Raw genomic sequence first — 19,182 nt, forward strand, 5'->3', positions numbered from 1 at the left:
CTTTTACAAATAAAAATACTAAATATTTCAGGATAGCCAAATAGTTGATGGTGGAAAGTTATTCTTTATAGAAGAATCCCACATAATAAATATAAAAGGTACCAGAATTAGAGACATCATTTTCCAGCCTAATGGAATAAAGGCTGTATTTTAGACAATGATCACAGAGCCATCCTGGAAAAGATTAATGAGGAGTTCATAGTGGATTGGATTGAAAACATGATCCCCGTGATCAATCTGTACATCATTAAAGTTGGGGCAGCCATATATTATGTGCTTCCTGTTGGGATGCAGTAGGAATTACATAGCACCATCTCTGTAGTATTCTTTTGAGAACAAAATTGAACCTGAGTCTAGTCAAACCTCTAAATCAACACTATCCAATAGAATTTTCTTTGATGATGAAAAGGTCTCTGTGCTGTCCAGAGTAGTAGCCACTAGCAACACCTGACTATTTTTGTGCTTGAAATATGGCTAGTAAGACTATAGGGCTAAATTAAAATAATTTTTAGTTTTAGTTCATTTAAATTTAAATTTAGCACAGGTCTAGATTTAACTACCAGTTTACAGGAAATATGCTGTACTTTAGTTTCCTGGCTACTAAAACAACGAGTTAGCTTAAACAACGGGAGTTTATTGGCTTACAGTTTTGAGGATAGGAGAAGTCCAAAATCACGGCATCATCAAGGTAATGCTTTCTTCTAGAAGTCTTTGGTGTTCTGGGACGGGCTGCTGGTAATCTTTGGCCTTTGGCTTTTTCTATCACATGGCAGTGCACATGGTGGCCTCTGTTGGCTTCTCTGTGTTCCTTCGACTTATAGCTTCTAGCTGTGCTCTCTTTCTTCTCTGAGGTCTTCTCTATTAAAATTCCAATAATAGGGTTAAGACCCATTCTGATTCAGTCGAGTCACACCTTAACTGAAGTAACCTCATCAAAAGGTCCTGTTTATACGGGTTCACACCCACAGGAATGGATTGTGTTTAAGAACATGTTTTTCTGGGGTACATAGCTCCAAATTGTTGCACAATGGATAGAAGAATGTTAAGTGACACCGTGAAAATTCAATCAGTCAGATCCAGAATGCAGAAAATTCTACAACTCAGGTGACCTGTGGATTTTTTTTTTTTTTAATTTCAACAAATATTATGACAAACAGTGTGGTGAGGATTGATATAGATTAAGAGATATAAGAGACAAGCTAAATTTAGCATGTGAACCTTATTTGGATCCTGTTTAAAACAAATCTGTGAGACAACTGGAGAAATGTGAACATGGACTGGGTATTAGATAATATTGAGGGATCATCAAATTTATAATGATAATGATATTCTACCTATGTTGAAAGTGAAGAGATTCATTCTAAATGGATATAATGGTGTCTGGGTTTTGTTTTAAGTAATCTAACGTGTGTGTTAAGTGTGTTGGATGGTGGGATGTGGGATGATATAGATGAAACAAGACCAGGAAATTGAGAATGGGTACATGAGTCTTCATTCTACTATTGCCTAATTTTATATATGTTTAGAATTTTCTACAGTAAAAATGTCTTTAAAAAAGTAGTATTGTTATTAAAATATGTAAGAATAATGGATAATTTACTCAAAATTCAGAACAGGAAAAGATATGATTGGGAAGGGACTTCAGGCAGGGGGCTTCTAAGAGTGCTAATAATCTAGTTAGTGAGTACACAAGTGTTTGTATTACTGAGTACACAAGTGTTTGTATTATTAATATTATTACTCTATGCCTGCTTTTCACACAGTCTTTTATATGTATGATATATTTCACAAAGAGAGCTTATTGTTAGTACATAAAGGATTCCCTCAAAATCTAATTTCAGGGAGCACAGTTGGACCTCATGGGAATTAGCTTCTTTGTTCTCCATGTCTGTTTTCCTTCTGGACCCTAAGGTTCATTGTTTCTTCTCTTTGCTTGAATGCATTGTTTTCCTCTTTCCACAAAAATTGTGTTCTCTTTTAGGCATCTGCTTTTTTGTGGCCTGCTAAGGTTTCTCCCAAATGGAATGCCCCAGACCTGACTGAGGCTCTCCACAGTCTATGTTTGTCTCTAATACCAACTGCAGGTTTTTGGGAAGAGAGTCACACTGACTTTTGGGCAGGTGATCACCCAAAATCAATGAGCCATGGCCAACACAGGGTACCTCAGTTACAGGGATTGCCCCTTCCAAGACTCTGTACAAGACAGGTCCTTCAGAAGAGATGTAGGCACCTCTAATAAAGCATCATTGTACATAACAGTGAAAGACTTGAAACAATTTCAAGCTCTAACAATAGAGGATTGGGAATTGGTTAAAGAACTTATGGGATCATCTGTAGCTGTTTAAAATTATGATATAGCCCTATTTTTATGGACCCTGAAAAATGTTCATGAAAAATGTTTATTAACATTTTGGTGCATGCCCTTTCAGAAATACATATAGTATAAATACATAAATATGTAAAATATATACATATATAAATTTATTTATAAATTTATTTCTGAAAGGACATGCACCAAAATGTTACACAGTGGTTATCTTTGGGTAGTTGGGTTATTGTTTGTTGATTTTTGCACATTTTTTGTTTTGTTTTTTTTATTATCTCTATTTCCTGATTTTTCTTCCATGAATAATGGACTTTTTTTAATAATAAAAATTTTTTTTTAAGGAAATGAAGTCTGGAATGGTGTCTTAGTTTACCGGGGCTGCATGACAAATGCCACACAACAAGTTGGCTTAAACAATGAGAATTTATTGCCTCACGGTTTTGCTTTCTCCTGGAGTATGAGGCATTCCAGCAATCCTCTGTCACATGGTGATTTCTCTCTCCTCGCGCCCTCTTGTTTCTGCTGACTTCTGACTTCTTACCGACTATAACTGAGTTTCCTTTGCTTATAAGGACTCCAGCCATGTGGATAGAGGCTACCCTGATTCAGTCTGGCCTCATCTGAATAGGACCTTTGAAGATCTCATTCACAAAAGAGTCCACACCTTAACTAATAATAACATCTTCAGAGGTCCTATTTACAAATCATTTCACACCCATAGGAACTCAGGTTAAGACTTGAGCATGTTCTTTTGCGGGGTACATGATTCAGTCCCCAAAAAGGGTACCTGCAAAATGTTTTCTTACCTGAATTTTGTTTGTTTTGCAATTAGCAAAGCATATATTTTTGTAATTTCAAAAAGCAAATTTGAAATCAATATTATGGATATGGAAAGTCCTACATTTAAGTTAAGAAGTAAATTTTTCTCTAAAAGTATATTTCAAAAATAGAGCATAGGGGAAAAAAATCCATTGAACTATACAACACAAAGAGCGAACCCTAAAGTAAACTATGGGCTTTTAGTTAATAATATAATAATATTGGTTCAATTGTAACAAATAAACCGCAGTAATGCAAAATGTTAATAATAGGGAAAACTGTGTGTGTGGGGGGGGTGGGGGGGCAGTATTTGGAAACTCCATATTTTCTATATGATTTTTCTGTAAACCAATACTCACTCTTAAAAGAAAAAAAAAATGAGCTTAGGAAATATTGGCCTTAGAAAATGTTTATTTTCTAAGCCCTGGAGATTTTGATTGACTTATTTAGCAGCTGAAACAATCTAATACCTGAATATTATTTCAGGAAATATTGTGTCCTTATTAAGAGGTTTTTGTCTCTTAACTCTGTGTGGATTAGAAGACATCCGAAAAAGCTGTCCTTTTAGCTCCTCACTTTAAATGGAACAAACTAAGTGGAACAACTGAAGGAGGTCAGCATGGCCAGAGGGCAGCTAAGGACTGGTTGAGGGAGCTGGAGATGGCCAGCCTGGGGAGAAGGAACTCGGAGGAAATGTGATGGCAGGCTGTAAATATTTGAAAGCATATTGTGGGGGGGAATAATTGAAGAGTAAAATTTATTAGGAGGCAGATTTTATTTAGGTTAGCATAAGAAAGCTTTCTATTAGCATGTCCCTTGGTGGAATGGGCCTCTTGACAGAGTGGCAGAGACTGCGAAACGTCTGATTACAGTCTTAGACGCATTTCCTTCATTGGGAGGAAAATCAGGTGGTGTGAGTTCTAAGATCTTTTGACTCAAGTGACTGTGAATTGACAAAAAGAAAAATAGATCTTACATATGGAAAGAGAATAGATTAAGATCTGATCACAAATAATTGCCTGACATTTTCACTTTAATGTTGTTACCAACTACTGAAGCTTTCAGTATTTGTGGTTTTCTTTACTGAGTTGTATTTTGCGCTGTGGACTTCCGTTTCTTGTTATCTTAACAGCAGGAAATTAAAGTAGGGGCTACAAAAATACACTGAGTCATATGCTATCATCTGAGCACTCAAGGAAAGACGAATGAACATTTAATGAATAGCACCTAATGGTTAAGAGCTCCAGTCCCTGGGTTTGAATCCTGGCTCTATGCCTTAGTTTCCTTACCTGCAAAACGGCTATGATAATAATACCTAGGCTTGTGAGCTTGGGAACCTGGATTTCATTATGTATTTCACTTATAATACTTCTTGAGGGAACAAAACAGTTATTCAATAAATTATTGATGAATGAGTGAGTGGATGAATGAATGAAATTATGAAAATCTTTAACCCTGGATACTAATGATCTGAGCTTATTGAATGTAGAGGGAGCAATTCATACTTTTCTACTGAACTCTAGTCCATTTTATCCTATATCCTACTCTGTCCTCTGTGTTTTGCATCATTTAACCATCTGCTTTCTGAGAAATAGGTTTCATGAATTAAGATTAATTCTGTGGAGACTTGTTTTGGAAAATGGGTTCTTTTTGATGAATGGATTATGTCTGTCTGTTGAATGTGATGGCTTGAATAATTTATATGGTAGTCCTCCCAGAACATAAAGTTTATAGCCATAATATTTTGGGGAAGAGAAAACTGGTTGAAACTGCTAGATTTTTAAAAAGAAGATACAAGGTGATTATGATTATATCTTCTCTCAGATATTGAATTCTTTCTTTCCATGATTTTCTAGAGAACAAAGATCTAGAAAACAGCAACATCACCTCTCCAGTGGCTTCTGCTTCTGATCCAGTACCCCATTCCTCACCCCACAGGTAGGGAAAGTAATTGCTCTAGATAAAAAGCTTCCAGGGTTTTGTCTTCTAGAATAAGGAATTGGTGAAAGAAATGGAGAGTGACTTTTAAGGGGAAAGTCAAGTTGAAGTGAAGAGTGTGGATGGTTTTGTCATTAATTAATTAACCCTGAAGTGTGTTTATAAGCAATCTCGGGTCTATTTCGGACTATAAATTTTTCTTTTACTCTCAGAGAATAAAATGGTAACAAATAGTCTAGTGTATATTCATTTAACTTCTCTTGAAGACCACATTCAAGAATTAAAACACTTGAAGTAGATACCAGGTAGACTTGTGTGCCGGTTTGAATGTATTGTGTCCCCCAAATGCCATTATCTTTGATGTAGTCTTGTGGGATAGACTTTTGGTGCTGATTAGATTTGCTTGGAATGTGCCCCACCCAGCTGTGGGTGGTGACTTTGGTGGGATACTCCCATGGAGGTGTGACCCCACCCATTCAGGGTGGGCCTTGATCAGTGGAGCCATATAAAACATGCCGAAAAAGAGACTGAACATGAGTGCAGCTGTGAGTGATGTTTTGAAGAAGAGCGAGCTTGCTAGAGAGGAACGTACTGGGAGAAAGCCATTTTTGAAACCAGAACTTTGGAGCAGACGCCAACCACGTGCCTTCCCAGCTAACAGAGGTTTTCCGGATACCATTTGCCATCCTCCAGTGAAGGTACTTGATTACTGATGTGTTACCTTGGACACTTTATGGCCTTAAGACTGTAACTGTATAGCCAAATAAACCCCCATTTTATAAAAGCCTATCCATCTCTGGTGTTTTGCATTCTGCAGCATTAGCAAACTTAGAACAGATTTTGGTACCAGAAGGTGGGGTGCTTTTGCTGCTGAGTTTGCAAATACCAAACATGTTGGAACAGCTTTTTAAATGGATAATGGGGAGTTTGGGGAAGAGTTGTGAGAAGCTTGACAGAAAAGGCCAAAACTGCTTTAAAGAGACTGTTTATGGAAATATGGACTCTAAAGATACTTCTGATGAGGCCTTGAACAGAGATGATCAATGTGTTGTTGTGAACTGGAAGAAAGGCGAACCTTGTTTTAAAGTGGCAGAGAATTTGGCAAAATTGAGTCCTGGTGTCAGATGGAAGGAAGAATTTAAAAGTGACAAACTGGAATACTACCTGTGGAGGATATACCCTGGCTTCTCCTTGCAGCTTATAGTAAAATGTGAGCAGAGAGAGATAAACTTAGAACTGAACTCTTGGGTTCAAAGAAACCAGAAGTTGATGGCTTGGAAAATTATGAGCTTCCAGGGGGTGGAATCCCAGAAGCTACAGCCCAATGTGAGTATGTAACCAAACATGGAACCCAGCCTCCATTTCAGTACAAGCCAAGATTGGAGATGGAATTATCCAGAAAGGATTTGTGGAAACTCCTATTGTCTGATGGCTTTGACCCCTGTGTGCTTCATGCAAAGCCAACAGAATTTTTGCGAGAACTTTATAGACAGAGCCGCTGCCAGTCTGGACTGGAGGAGACAGACAAGGAACAAATTGCAGGAAAAATTTCTTCAAAGACAGAGCCATGGAGGTTGAGGTCTGGAGTCAAGAGGCCTTGGGCTGGGAGAGTGGAGCAGCCCACAAGCATGGAAAGGGTGAGTTTGCCCCGGAGGTCGAGGGTGGGCATTCCACCTCGATGCTCTGGAAGTTTTGCCACCCGAGGTCCCAAAGAGGGTGGAGCACATTCCCAGGGAATTGGGGAGAGCCTGGCTGCCACCACACTGTTCTGAAGGGGTTGAGTGTGTGCCCCGGAGATGGAAGGGAATCCGGGAGCAGCCCCGATGTTTGAGGAGGGTGGGGCCGAGAAGGTGGTCTCCCCAATGTGTGGGTATGTTGGAGCACTCACCTAAGCATTTGGAGAGGAAAGGGCTGCCGAAAAGGCCCTTAGGAAGGGTTAGGCTTCCACTCTCTCAAGCCCCAAGGATGCAGTGTTGTTCTGTAAATGACTCTCAGACTTTGAAATCTAATGGAGTTTGTCCTGCAGGTTTTAGGAACTGTTTTGCTCCTGTTAACCCTGTTTTCCTTACTGTTTCTCCTTATGGCAATGGAAATGTTTATCCTGTGAATGTCCCTCCTTTGTATATTGGAAGCATATAACTTGTTCTAAGTCCACAGATCCAAAGCTAAAGGAAAAGTATGCCTTAGGACTGACCACGCTTGTATTTGATTTTGATGGGATTTTGTACTTAACTTTTGCTACTGAAATGGTTTAAGTTTTTGTGATATTGTGATGAAATGAATGTATTTTGTATTTGGAAAGAATATGGCTTTTTCTGGGGGACATAATACATTCAAACCAGCACAACTTGTAAGAGGATGTATGTTGGGATTTTACACAAAAAAATTCACATACATGTGTACATTGTGTGTGTATGTATATATGTGTATATATACAAACACTATTGGAAGTGTTTTTTATTATGTAATTTTCAGATTAAACAATTGGTGACCTTCAGGTTATCATTCTTAATTTGCCTCTCTTTCCATTTGAATCCATCCACCATCATTGATACCAAAGGGTGTAGGAAAAAGAGTTGTGCTAAGCCCTAGAATGAATGGAAAGCAATGAAAACATTAATGGCTTAATTAATGAAAAGCTGTATTTTAAGAACCCTGACTTGGGGTATTATACAATATTGTCCAGTAGAATCTGTTGTCTCCATATCTTATACCAGTCTTCAAAATTGATGACTGGGGCCGAGGGTGTCAAGTATTTTAAAAACCTCTTACTTTTTGAGTCCTTTTTAGAAGTTCTTTCTTCTTTCCTTTATATATGAAATAAAATTTATTTTTCTCAAAATTCAGATGATGGAAGATACTGTTAATGTAATTATAACCTAGTTGGTGATAATAATATAATAGCCATACTTTATTGAATGTTTCTCTGTAACTAAGTGTCTCAATGTACTAAATACTATATTAATATAGTATTATTTGTTTAATCCTCATAATAACCCTCATGAAATAAGTATACCTGATTTTCAGATGAGGAAAATGGAACACAGTGAGTTCAGAAAATTGCTCAAATTCACACAATTTTAAGTCTGTCCAACTCTAAAGCTTGTTCTCCTCACTAGCAATAGTTAGTTCTATGCTTAGAGCTACTTGGTTATTATATATAACAATCTTTTTAGAAGACACATTCTCCTAAAGGCTTTGGTTATTTGAGACAATTTATGTTCTCATCAAATCGCCTGCGGAGAACTCCTTTCTATCGTCCTGCCACCACCCCTTTGCTGCACGTGTTGATTCAAAGGATCTTTGGGGAATGGGCTTGAGCATAGAATTGTTTTTTCCTCCTAAGAGTAAATAAATTTTTTGACTGAGGAGCATAGTACATTCTTAGACAAAACGAGTTTTCATTTTTAAAGTTTTGTTTCTAAAATCTAGTATGTGAAGAAAAAAATCCAGCAAGCTTGACACCTGAAGCTTAGTCTTGTGCTTTGTGTATATTGGAAATGGAAAGGGCACAACTCTGTCTTTTCTAGTGAGGTTGGCCAGCCAAACAGGCCCTCCCCTGCCTTTGAGATGGCTTCCCTGCTCCAGGTCAGTACAAACCAGAAAGCTTAAAGTGGGGGTTTTCCTTTGTGTGTCTTATCTTGAGCATCAAGTGATTGCAGTTTACCATTCCCAAAATACCCTTCACTGATTTTTCAGAGAATAAAATGCCAATACGAATATTAAATGTATGTGATGGTTGCATGTCCTATTTAAAACAATTCTTTAATGAGAAGAGCCATATTTATGCAAATAGCATGCTGAAGGCAATTAAGAGACTAAATTTTAGATGCCATATATAAACAGTAAGGTAAAGCTGATGGTTCATATTAACTATTGTATTCTTACCTAATGGATGTTATAAATATAGTCTGATCCCAAACTACTCTTATTCCCAAACAAAAATTAACTTATTCATTTATTCATTAAATATTTATTGGGTGTCTACTAATTATTCATTCAACAGATATTTATTGAGAACCTACTATGTAACTGGTACTGTTCTAGGTACTGATGATACTGCAAATGAACAAAACAGTCCAAGACTCTGCTCTCATGGAGCTTATATTCTAGTAGGGCAGGCAGACAGAAAACAAGCCTACATTACACTTCCTAGAATCTTAAGTTGCTGTCAACTATAAGATGTACTGCTTCTTACATACCACTAAGAAAAGAAAATAAAAGCCCAAGAAAGAGTCCAATAAAAGATCCCTACATGGAGCTGGGACACCAAAAACCTATACCTTCAGTGAAAAGATAAATAAGAAAAAATATCCCTACCCACAGAAAAGAACAGCAAAGAAACTTGAATCTCTCATCCTTGGGACTGGATTAGAGGAGGAAAAATAGCTCCTCTAGTAAGAACCACAATTAGGTAGTCACCAGTTTGTTGTCTAAATTCATTCTACCACTGTGGTCTATAAAAACTCCTTAAACAGAATTTAATTTAAAATCATCTCAGGTCGGTAGTACCCCCAAGCCCTGGCAGCAGCAAACGTAAATCTCCTCTGGAAGAGGAGATTTTTGACACTCTATATTCTGTTGTATTAAAATCTGAAAAACAAAACAAAACATGCATCTTGGAATAAACAAAACATGGTATAATATATCAGGCAGTAATAAGTGAAGTATAGAAAAATGAAGCAGAGTGAGGGTGTTAAGAGTGATAGAGCAGAGGAGGGGTGAGCCAATGTTTACAGGGACATCTGGGAAGCCTCTCTAAGAAAATGATAGCTGAGCAGAAATCTGAAGGAGTAAGCCATAAGGTAACCAGGAGAAGGCTGTTCTAGGCAGAGGGAACAGCAAGCACAAAGATCTCAAGTGGGAGAGTGCTCAAGGTGTTTGAGGAATACCAAAGATTCAAGAGGCCATCGTGGTTGACTGGACTGGGCAAGGAGAAGGTTCTAGAATATGAGGTTGGAGCACAAAGATGTCATGCATACAGCGGGAGTAAGAGCCAGTCCCTGCCATCATCAAGCTCACCTTCTAGTCAAGGAAGCAGATTATAAATAGTATTTGTCGAGAAACAAAAATAGACTGTAATTTCTAGGTTTTAGACAAAATGCCCACAGCCTAGGCTAATTTACGACTTAAACTGGATTATTCAAGCAAACCTGTAAAAATCAACTAGTATCTACAGCTCTAGTTTTTATAGTAACTACCTCTTGTTTGTTCTGAGATAGGCTGGAGTAACTAGATATTCCAAATGATGGCTCTGTTTATCTGAAGAAGAGGTAATTTATAAACTAGCAGTGATTTTTCTTGTTTATGTTTCAAAAAGGAAAGAGAAGGAAAGGGAAGGAAAGAAGGAAGGCTTGGAGCCGCATAAAGGTGGGAACAGATCTGCCAGTGCCCAGAGCCTTGCACCTGAGGAAGGAAGGAAACAATGAACCCACTGCACATTAATGTAATTAAGTTTTTAATAAAAAATAACTATTTTCTAAAGCAAAAATAATTTGGTGAGAAGAGAGACTTTGTGAATCTCTTTAATGGCTTAATAAAACAGCAGCGTTCTCATATCTGCTTCTGCATTCAATCTGTTGTGATATCACGTGTTATGTAGTCTCTGAAAAACCCTACTGTATACTCTTAAGAAAATGAGAATGAAAAAAAGCAAATATCTTAGTCTTGACTTCACAGACTCCCCTGAAAAGGCCTTGAACATCCCAGGTCCCTGGACTATACTTTGATAAGTGCCGCTTTAAAGAATCCAGGCCTTTTATTGGCCATAGATTTCCAAAAGGCCTGGGGTGTTGAGTGACAGCCCTGTAACTTAGTAATTATCTGTTCTCTCAAGACCAGGGGGAACACAAATCATTCTTTAAAATCAACTATGCAAATAGTTTTGTTTCAATCATTCGGAAAGTTGATGAATGTGCTTAAAAAGGGAAAGAGAGTGCAGCTGAGAGTGACATTTTGAAGAGGAGCTACAGCCAAGAGGGACACTTTGAAGAAAGCACAGGAACTGCAGATGAGAGACAGTTTGAAGATGGCCATTGAAAGCAGACTCTTGCTCCGGAGAAGCTAAGAGAGGACAATTTCCCCAAGTGCAACTAAGAGTGACATTTTTGAGGAACTGCAGCCTAGAGAGGAACATCCTGGGAGAAAGCCAATTTGAAACCAGAACTTTGGAGCAGACACCAGCCACGTGCCTTCCCAGCTGACAGAGGTTTTCCGGATACCACTGGCCATCCTCCAGTGAAGGAAAGTAGGTAGAAAGCCAGGAACTGCGTGGACTGGACACCACAGAACAATCTGACTTTGGGCATGCTTCATACAACACTCATGAAAATGTCGAACTGCTGAGATCAGCGAAATCTGTAAGTTTTTGCGGCCAGGGGACCCGCGCCCCTCCCTGCCAGGCTCAGTCCCGTGGGAGGAGGGGCTGTCAGCTCCGGGAAGGAGAAGGGAGAACTGCAGTGGCAGCCCTTATCGGAAACTCATTCTACTGATCCAAACTCCAACCATAGATAGACTGAGACCAGACACCAGAGAATCTGAGAGCAGCCAGCCCAGCAGAGAGGAGACAGGCATAGAAAAAAAACAACACGAAAAACTCCAAAATAAAAGCGGAGGATTTTTGGAGTTCTGGAGAACATAGAAAGGGGAAGGGCAGAGCCCAGGCCCGAGCTGAGGCCCTGAGGCGCATATGCAAATCCCGAAGAAAAGCTGATCTCTCTGCCCTGTGGACCTTTCCTTAATGGCCCTGGTTGCTTTGTCTATTAGCATTTCAATAACCCATTAGATCTCTGAGGAGGGCCCTTTTTTTTTTTTTTTTAATCCTTTTTTCTTTTTCTAAAACAATTACTCTAAGAAGCCCAATACAGAAAGCTTCAAAGACTTTCAATTTGGGCACGTCAAGTCAAGAGCAGAACTAAGAGAGCTCTGAGACAAAAGGCAATAATCCAGTGGCTGAGAAAATTCACTAAACAACACAACTTCCCAAGAAAAGGGGGGTGTCCGCTCACAGCCACCATCCTGGTGGACAGGAAACACTCCTGCCCATCGCCAGCCCCATAGCCCAGAGCTGCCCCAGACAACCCAGTGTGACGGAAGTGCTTCAAATAACAGGCACACACCACAAAACTGGGCGTGGACATTAGCCTTCCCTGCAACCTCAGCTGATTGTCCCAGAGTTGGGAAGGTGGAGCAGTGTGAATTAACAAAGCCCCATTCAGCCATCATTTGAGCAGACTGGGAGCCTCCCTACACAGCCCAGCAGCCCAGAACTGCCCTGGGGGGACGGTACTCACCTGTGACATAGCACAGTCATCCCTCAACAGAGGACCCGGGGTGCACAGCCTGGAAGAGGGGCCCACTTGCAAGTCTCAGAAGCCATACGCCAATACCAAGGACTGTGGGTCAGTGGCAGAGACAAACTGTGGCAGGACTGAACTGAAGGAGTAGACTATTGCAGCAGCTTTAAAACTCTAGGATCACCAGGGAGATTTGATTGATAGGGCCACCCCTCCTCCCCGACTGCCCAGAAACACGCCCCACATACAGGGCAGGCAACACCAACTACACACGCAACCTTGGTACACCAATTGGACCCCACAAGACTCACTCCCCCACTCACCAAAAAGGCTAAGCAGGGGAGAACTGGCTTGTGGAGAACAGGTGGCTCGTGGACGACACCTGCTGGTTAGTTAGAGAAAGTGTACTCCACGAAGCTGTAGATCTGATAAATTAGAGATAAGGACTTCAATAGGTCTACAAACCCTAAAAGAACCCTATCAAGTTCAGCAAATGCCACGAGGCCGAAAACAACAGAAAGTTATAAAGCATATGAAAAAACCAGACGATATGGATAACCCAAGCCCAAGCACCCAAATCAAAAGACCAGAAGAGACACAGCACCTAGAGCAGCTACTCAAAGAATTAAAGATGAACAATGAGACCATAGTACGGGATATAAAGGAAATCAAGAAGACTCTAGAAGAGCATAAAGAAGACATTGCAAGACTAAATAAAAAAATGGATGATCTTATGGAAATTAAAGAAACTGTTGACCAAATTAAAAAGATTCTGGACACTCATAGTACAAGACTAGAGGAAGTTGAACAACGAATCAGTGACCTCGAAGATGACAGAATGGAAAATGAAAGCATAAAAGAAAGAATGGGGAAAAAAATTGAAAAAATCGAAATGGACCTCAGGGATATGATACATAATATGAAACGTCCAAATATAAGACTCATTGGTGTCCCAGAAGGGGAAGAAAAGGGTAAAGGTCTAGGAAGAGTATTCAAAGAAATTGTTGGGGAAAACTTCCCAAATCTTCTAAACAACATAAATACACAAATCATAAATGCTCAGCGAACTCCAAATAGAATAAATCCAAATAAACCCACTCCGAGACATATACTGATCACACTGTCAAACACAGAAGAGAAGGAGCAAGTTCTGAAAGCAGCAAGAGAAAAGCAATTCACCACATACAAAGGAAACAGCATAAGACTAAGTAGTGACTACTCAGCAGCCACCATGGAGGCAAGAAGGCAGTGGCACGATATATTTAAAATTCTGAGTGAGAAAAATTTCCAGCCAAGAATACTTTATCCAGTAAAGCTCTCCTTCAAATTTGAGGGAGAGCTTAAATTTTTCACAGACAAACAAATGCTGAGAGAATTTGCTAACAAGAGACCTGCCCTACTGGAGATACTAAAGGGAGCCCTACAGACAGAGAAACAAAGACAGGACAGAGAGACTTGGAGAAAGGTTCAGTACTAAAGAGATTCGGTATGGGTACAATAAAGGATATTAATAGAGAGAGGGAAAAATATGGCAAACATAAACCAAAGGATAAGATGGCCGATTCAAGAAATGTCTTCACGGTTATAACGTTGAATGTAAATGGATTAAACTCCCCAATTAAAAGATATAGATTCACAGAATGGATCAAAAAAAATGAACCATCAATATGTTGCATACAAGAGACTCATCTTAGACACAGGGACACAAAGAAACTGAAAGTGAAAGGATGGAAAAAAATATTTCATGCAAGCTACAGCCAAAAGAAAGCAGGTGTAGCAATATTAATCTCAGATAAAATAGACTTCAAATGCAGGGATGTTTTCAGAGAGAAAGAAGGCCACTACATACTAATAAAAGGGGCAATTCAGCAAGAAGAAATAAGAATCGTAAATGTCTATGCACCCAATCAAGGTGGCACAAAATACATGAGAGAAACACTGGCAAAACTAAAGGAAGCAATTGATGTTTCCACAATAATTGTGGGAGACTTCAACACATCACTCTCTCCTATAGATAGATCAACCAGACAGAAGACCAATAAGGAAATTGAAAACCTAAACAATCTGATAAATGAATTAGATTTAACAGACATATACAGGACATTACATCCCAAATCACCAGGATACACATACTTTTCTAGTGCTCACGGAACTTTCTCCAGAATAGATCATATGCTGGGACATAAAACAAGCCTCAATAAATTTAAAAAGATTGAAATTATTCAAAGCACACTCTCTGACCACAATGGAATACAATTAGAAGTCAATAACCATCAGAGACTTAGAAAATTCACAAATACCTGGAGGTTAAACAACACACTCCTAAACAATCAGTGGGTTAAAGAAGAAATAGCAAGAGAAATTGCTAAATATATAGAGACGAATGAAAATGAGAACACAAACATACCAAAACCTATGGGATGCAGCAAAAGCAGTGCTAAGGGGGAAATTTATAGCACTAAACGCATATATTAAAAAGGAAGAAAGAGCCAAAATCAAAGAACTAATGGATCAACTGAAGAAGCTAGAAAATGAACAGCAAACCAATCCTAAACCAAGTAGAAGAAAAGAAATAACAAGGATTAAAGCAGAAATAAATGACATAGAGAACAAAAAAACAATAGAGAGGATAAATATCACCAAAAGTTGGTTCTTTGAGAAGATCAACAAGATTGACAAGCCCCTAGCTAGACTGACAAAATCAAAAAGAGAGAAGACCCATATAAACAAAATAATGAATGAAAAAGGTGACATAACTGCAGATCCTAAAGAAACTAAAAAAATTATAAGAGGATATTATGAACAACTGTATGGCAACAAACTGGACAATGTAGAAGAAATGGACAATTTCCTGGAAACATATGAACAGCCTAGACTGACCAGAGAAGAAATAGAAGACCTCAACCAACCCATCACAAGCAAAGAGATCCAATCAGTCATCAAAAATCTTCCCACAAATAAATGCCCAGGGCCAGATGGCTTCACAGGGGAATTCTACCAAACTTTCCAGAAAGAACTGACACCAATCTTACTCAAACTCTTTCAAAACATTGAAGAAAATGGAACACTACCTAACTCATTTTATGAAGCTAACATCAATCTAATACCAAAACCAGGCAAAGATGCTACAAAAAAGGAAAACTACCGGCCAATCTCCCTAATGAATATAGATGCAAAAATCCTCAACAAAATACTTGCAAATCGAATCCAAAGACACATTAAAAAAATCATACACCATGACCAAGTGGGGTTTATTCCAGGCATGCAAGGATGGTTCAACATAAGAAAATCAATCAATGTATTACAACACATTAACAAGTCAAAAGGGAAAAATCAATTGATCATCTCAATAGATGCTGAAAAAGCATTTGACAAAATCCAACATCCCTTTTTGATAAAAACACTTCAAAAGGTAGGAATTGAAGGAAACTTCCTCAACATGATAAAGAGCATATATGAAAAACCCACAGCCAGCATAGTACTCAATGGTGAGAGACTGAAAGCCTTCCCTCTAAGATCAGGAACAAGACAAGGATGCCCGCTGTCACCACTGTTATTCAACATTGTGCTGGAAGTGCTAGCCAGGGCAATCCGGCAAGACAAAGAAATAAAAGGCATCCAAATTGGAAAAGAAGAAGTAAAACTGTCATTGTTTGCAGATGATATGATCTTATATCTAGAAAACCCTGAGAAATCGACGATACAGCTACTAGAGCTAATAAACAAATTTAGCAAAGTAGCGGGATACAAGATTAATGCACATAAGTCAGTAATGTTTCTATATGCTAGAAATGAACAAACTGAAGAGACACTCAAGAAAAAGATACCATTTTCAATAGCAACTAAAAAAATCAAGTACCTAGGAATAAACTTAACCAAAGATGTAAAAGACCTATACAAAGAAAACTACATAACTCTACTGAAAGAAATAGAAGGGGACCTTAAAAGATGGAAAAATATTCCATGTTCATGGATAGGAAGACTAAATGTCATTAAGATGTCAATTCTACCCAAACTCATCTACAGATTCAATGCAATCCCAATCAAAATTCCAACAACCTACTTTGCAGACTTGGAAAAGCTAGTTATCAAATTTATTTGGAAAGGGAAGATGCCTCGAATTGCTAAAGACACTCTAAAAAAGAAAAACGAAGTGGGAGGACTTACACTCCCTGACTTTGAAGCTTATTATAAAGCCACAGTTGCCAAAACAGCATGGTACTGGCACAAAGATAGACATATAGATTAATGGAATCGAATTGAGAATTCAGAGATAGACCCTCAGATCTATGGCCGACTGATCTTTGATAAGGCCCCGAAAGTCACTGAACTGAGCCATAATGGTCTTTTCAACAAATGGGGCTGGGAGAGTTGGATATCCATATCCAAAAGAATGAAAGAGGACCCGTACCTCACCCCCTACACAAAAATTAACTCAAAATGGACCAAAGATCTCAATATAAAAGAAAGTACCATAAAACTCCTAGAAGATAATGTAGGAAAACATCTTCAAGACCTTGTTTTAAGCGGCCACTTCCTAGACTTTACACCCAAAGCACAAGCAACAAAAGAGAAAATAGATAAATGGGAACTCCTCAAGCTTAGATGTTTCTGCACCTCAAAGGAATTTCTCAAAAAGGTAAAGAGGCAGCCAACTCAATGGGAAAAAATTTTTGGAAACCATGTATCTGACAAAAGACTGATATCTTGCATATACAAAGAAATCCTACAACTCAATGACAATAGTACAGACAGGCCAATTATAAAATGGGCAAAAGATATGAAAAGACAGTTCTCTGAAGAGGAAATACAAATGGCCAAGAAATACATGAAAAAATGTTCAGCTTCACTACTACGCGGCAGTAAGAAGGAACGACCTTGTGAAACATATGACAACATGGATGAACCTTGAAGACATAATGCTGAATGAAATAAGCCAGGCACAAAAAGAGAAATATTATATGCTACCACTAATGTGAACTTTGAAAAATGTAAAACAAATGGTTTAAAATGTAGAATGTAGGGGAACTAGCAGTAGAGAGCAATTAAGGAAGGGGGAACAATAATCCAAGAAGAACAGATAAGCTATTTAACGTTCTGGGGATGCCCAGAAATGACTATGGTCTGTTAATTTCTGATGGATGTAGTAGGAACAAGTTCACTGAAATGTTGCTATATTATGTAACTTTCTTGGGGTAAAGTAGGAACATGTTGGAAGTTAAGCAGTTATCTTAGGTTAGTTGTCTTTTTCTTACTCCCTTGTTATGGTCTCTTTGAAATGTTCTTTTATTGTATGTTTGTTCTCTTTTTAACTTTTTTTTTCATACAGTTGATTTAAAAAAGAAGGGAAAGTTAAAAAAAAAAAAGAAAAACAAGAAAAACAAGGAAAAAAATAAAAGATGTAGTGCCCCCTTGAGGAGCCTGTGGAGAATGCAGGGGTATTCGCCTACCCCACCTCCATGGATGCTAACATGACCACAGACATAGGGGACTGGTGGTTTGATGGGTTGAGCCCTCTACCATAAGTTTTACCCTTGGGAAGATGGTTGCTGCAAAGGAGAGGCTAGGCCTCCCTATATTTGTGCCTAAGAGTCTCCTCCTGAATGCCTCTTTGTTGATCAGATGTGGCCCTCTCTCTCTGGCTAAGCCAATTTGAAAGGTGAAATCACTGCCCTCCCCGCTACGTGGGATCAGACACCCAGGGGAGTGAATCTCCCTGGCAATGTAGAATATGACTCCCGGGGAGGAATGTAGACCTGGCATCGTGGGACGGAGAACATCTTCTTGACCAAAAGGGGGATGTGAAAGGAAATGAAATAAGCTTCAGTGGCAGAGAGATTCCAAAAGGAGCCGACAGGTCACTCTGGTGGGCACTCTTACGCACACTTTAGACAACCCTTTTTAGCTTCTAAAGAATTGGGGTAGCTGGTTCTGGATACCTGAAACTATCAAACTACAACCCAGAACCCATGAATCTCGAAGACAGTTGTATAAAAATGTAGCTTATGAGGGGTGACAATGGGAATGGGAAAGCCATAAGGACCACACTCCACTTTGTCTAGTTTATGGATGGATGAGTAGAAAAATAGGGGAAGGAAACAAACAGACAAAGGTACCCAGTGTTCTTTTTTACTTCAATTGCTCTTTTTCACTCTAATTATTATTCTTGTTATTTTTGTGTGTGTGCTAATGAAGGTGTCAGGGATTGATTTAGGTGATGAATGTACAACTATGTAATGGTACTGTAAACAATCGAAAGTACGATTTGTTTTGTATGACTGCGTGGTATGTGAACATATCTCAATAAAATGATGATTAAAAAAAAAAAAAAAAGGGAAAGAAAGACATTGCCTCTGTCAGTGAACTGGGATAGGGTAGGGTAGGAAATGGAAATACGGAAAGACTTTGCTCCAGGGATAACTGCGAAGAGATTTCCTTGCTAGCAAGTTTGTACTTCTTTTCTTTTGGTGATCAACCTCTTATTTTGGGAGAGGCCTCCTCCTTTTGTGTCCATCAAGCAGCTTTGTATAAAAAACAAAACTGGGATACTAACTCTTGTTGAAATTCTGTGTGGAACAAATGGCCTGAGGAATGAGGAAGAAAACTGGACCTGCGGTTCCACCTCAGATGACTGCACTTTACTTATCAGAGCCCAGGACCTGGCTGTGTCCGTCGTTGGCCCTCACAGGCTGTCACTGCTGCCCTCGGGGCTGGTTCACCTTGTGTGGGGATTGGCTGAAGGGTCATAAATGCTGGCAGAGTGGCGGGGTGGGGGGATGGGCCCTTCGTATGTGCTTTAGTTCA

At 39.0% G+C, this 19,182-nt stretch overlaps 1 protein-coding gene across 5 annotated transcripts in view; it reads left to right on the plus strand.

Annotated features, from left to right (window-relative positions):
- The window catches only part of TMED8 (transmembrane p24 trafficking protein family member 8), a 109,485-nt gene that overhangs the window by 78,583 nt on the left and 11,720 nt on the right, over positions 1 to 19,182 (plus strand). For 2 of the 5 annotated variants that reach the window (XM_037832196.1, XM_037832197.1), the window contains exon 2: positions 5,002 to 5,083. The exons of 1 other annotated variant lie outside the window; for it this stretch is intronic. Coding sequence is in view for 2 of the 4 variants with exons in the window: in XM_037832197.1 (XP_037688125.1) it covers positions 5,002 to 5,083 (82 nt within the window). In the remaining 2 variants the exon portion in view is untranslated. Of the gene's footprint in view, positions 1 to 5,001; positions 5,084 to 10,403; positions 10,530 to 19,182 lie in introns of those variants that run through there. 2 more of the 5 variants (XM_037832198.1, XM_037832199.1) reach the window with 2 other exon arrangements.

This window comes from Choloepus didactylus, chromosome 4 (genome assembly GCF_015220235.1).
Source record: "Choloepus didactylus isolate mChoDid1 chromosome 4, mChoDid1.pri, whole genome shotgun sequence".
In the NCBI taxonomy this organism is placed as follows: domain Eukaryota; kingdom Metazoa; phylum Chordata; class Mammalia; order Pilosa; family Megalonychidae; genus Choloepus; species Choloepus didactylus.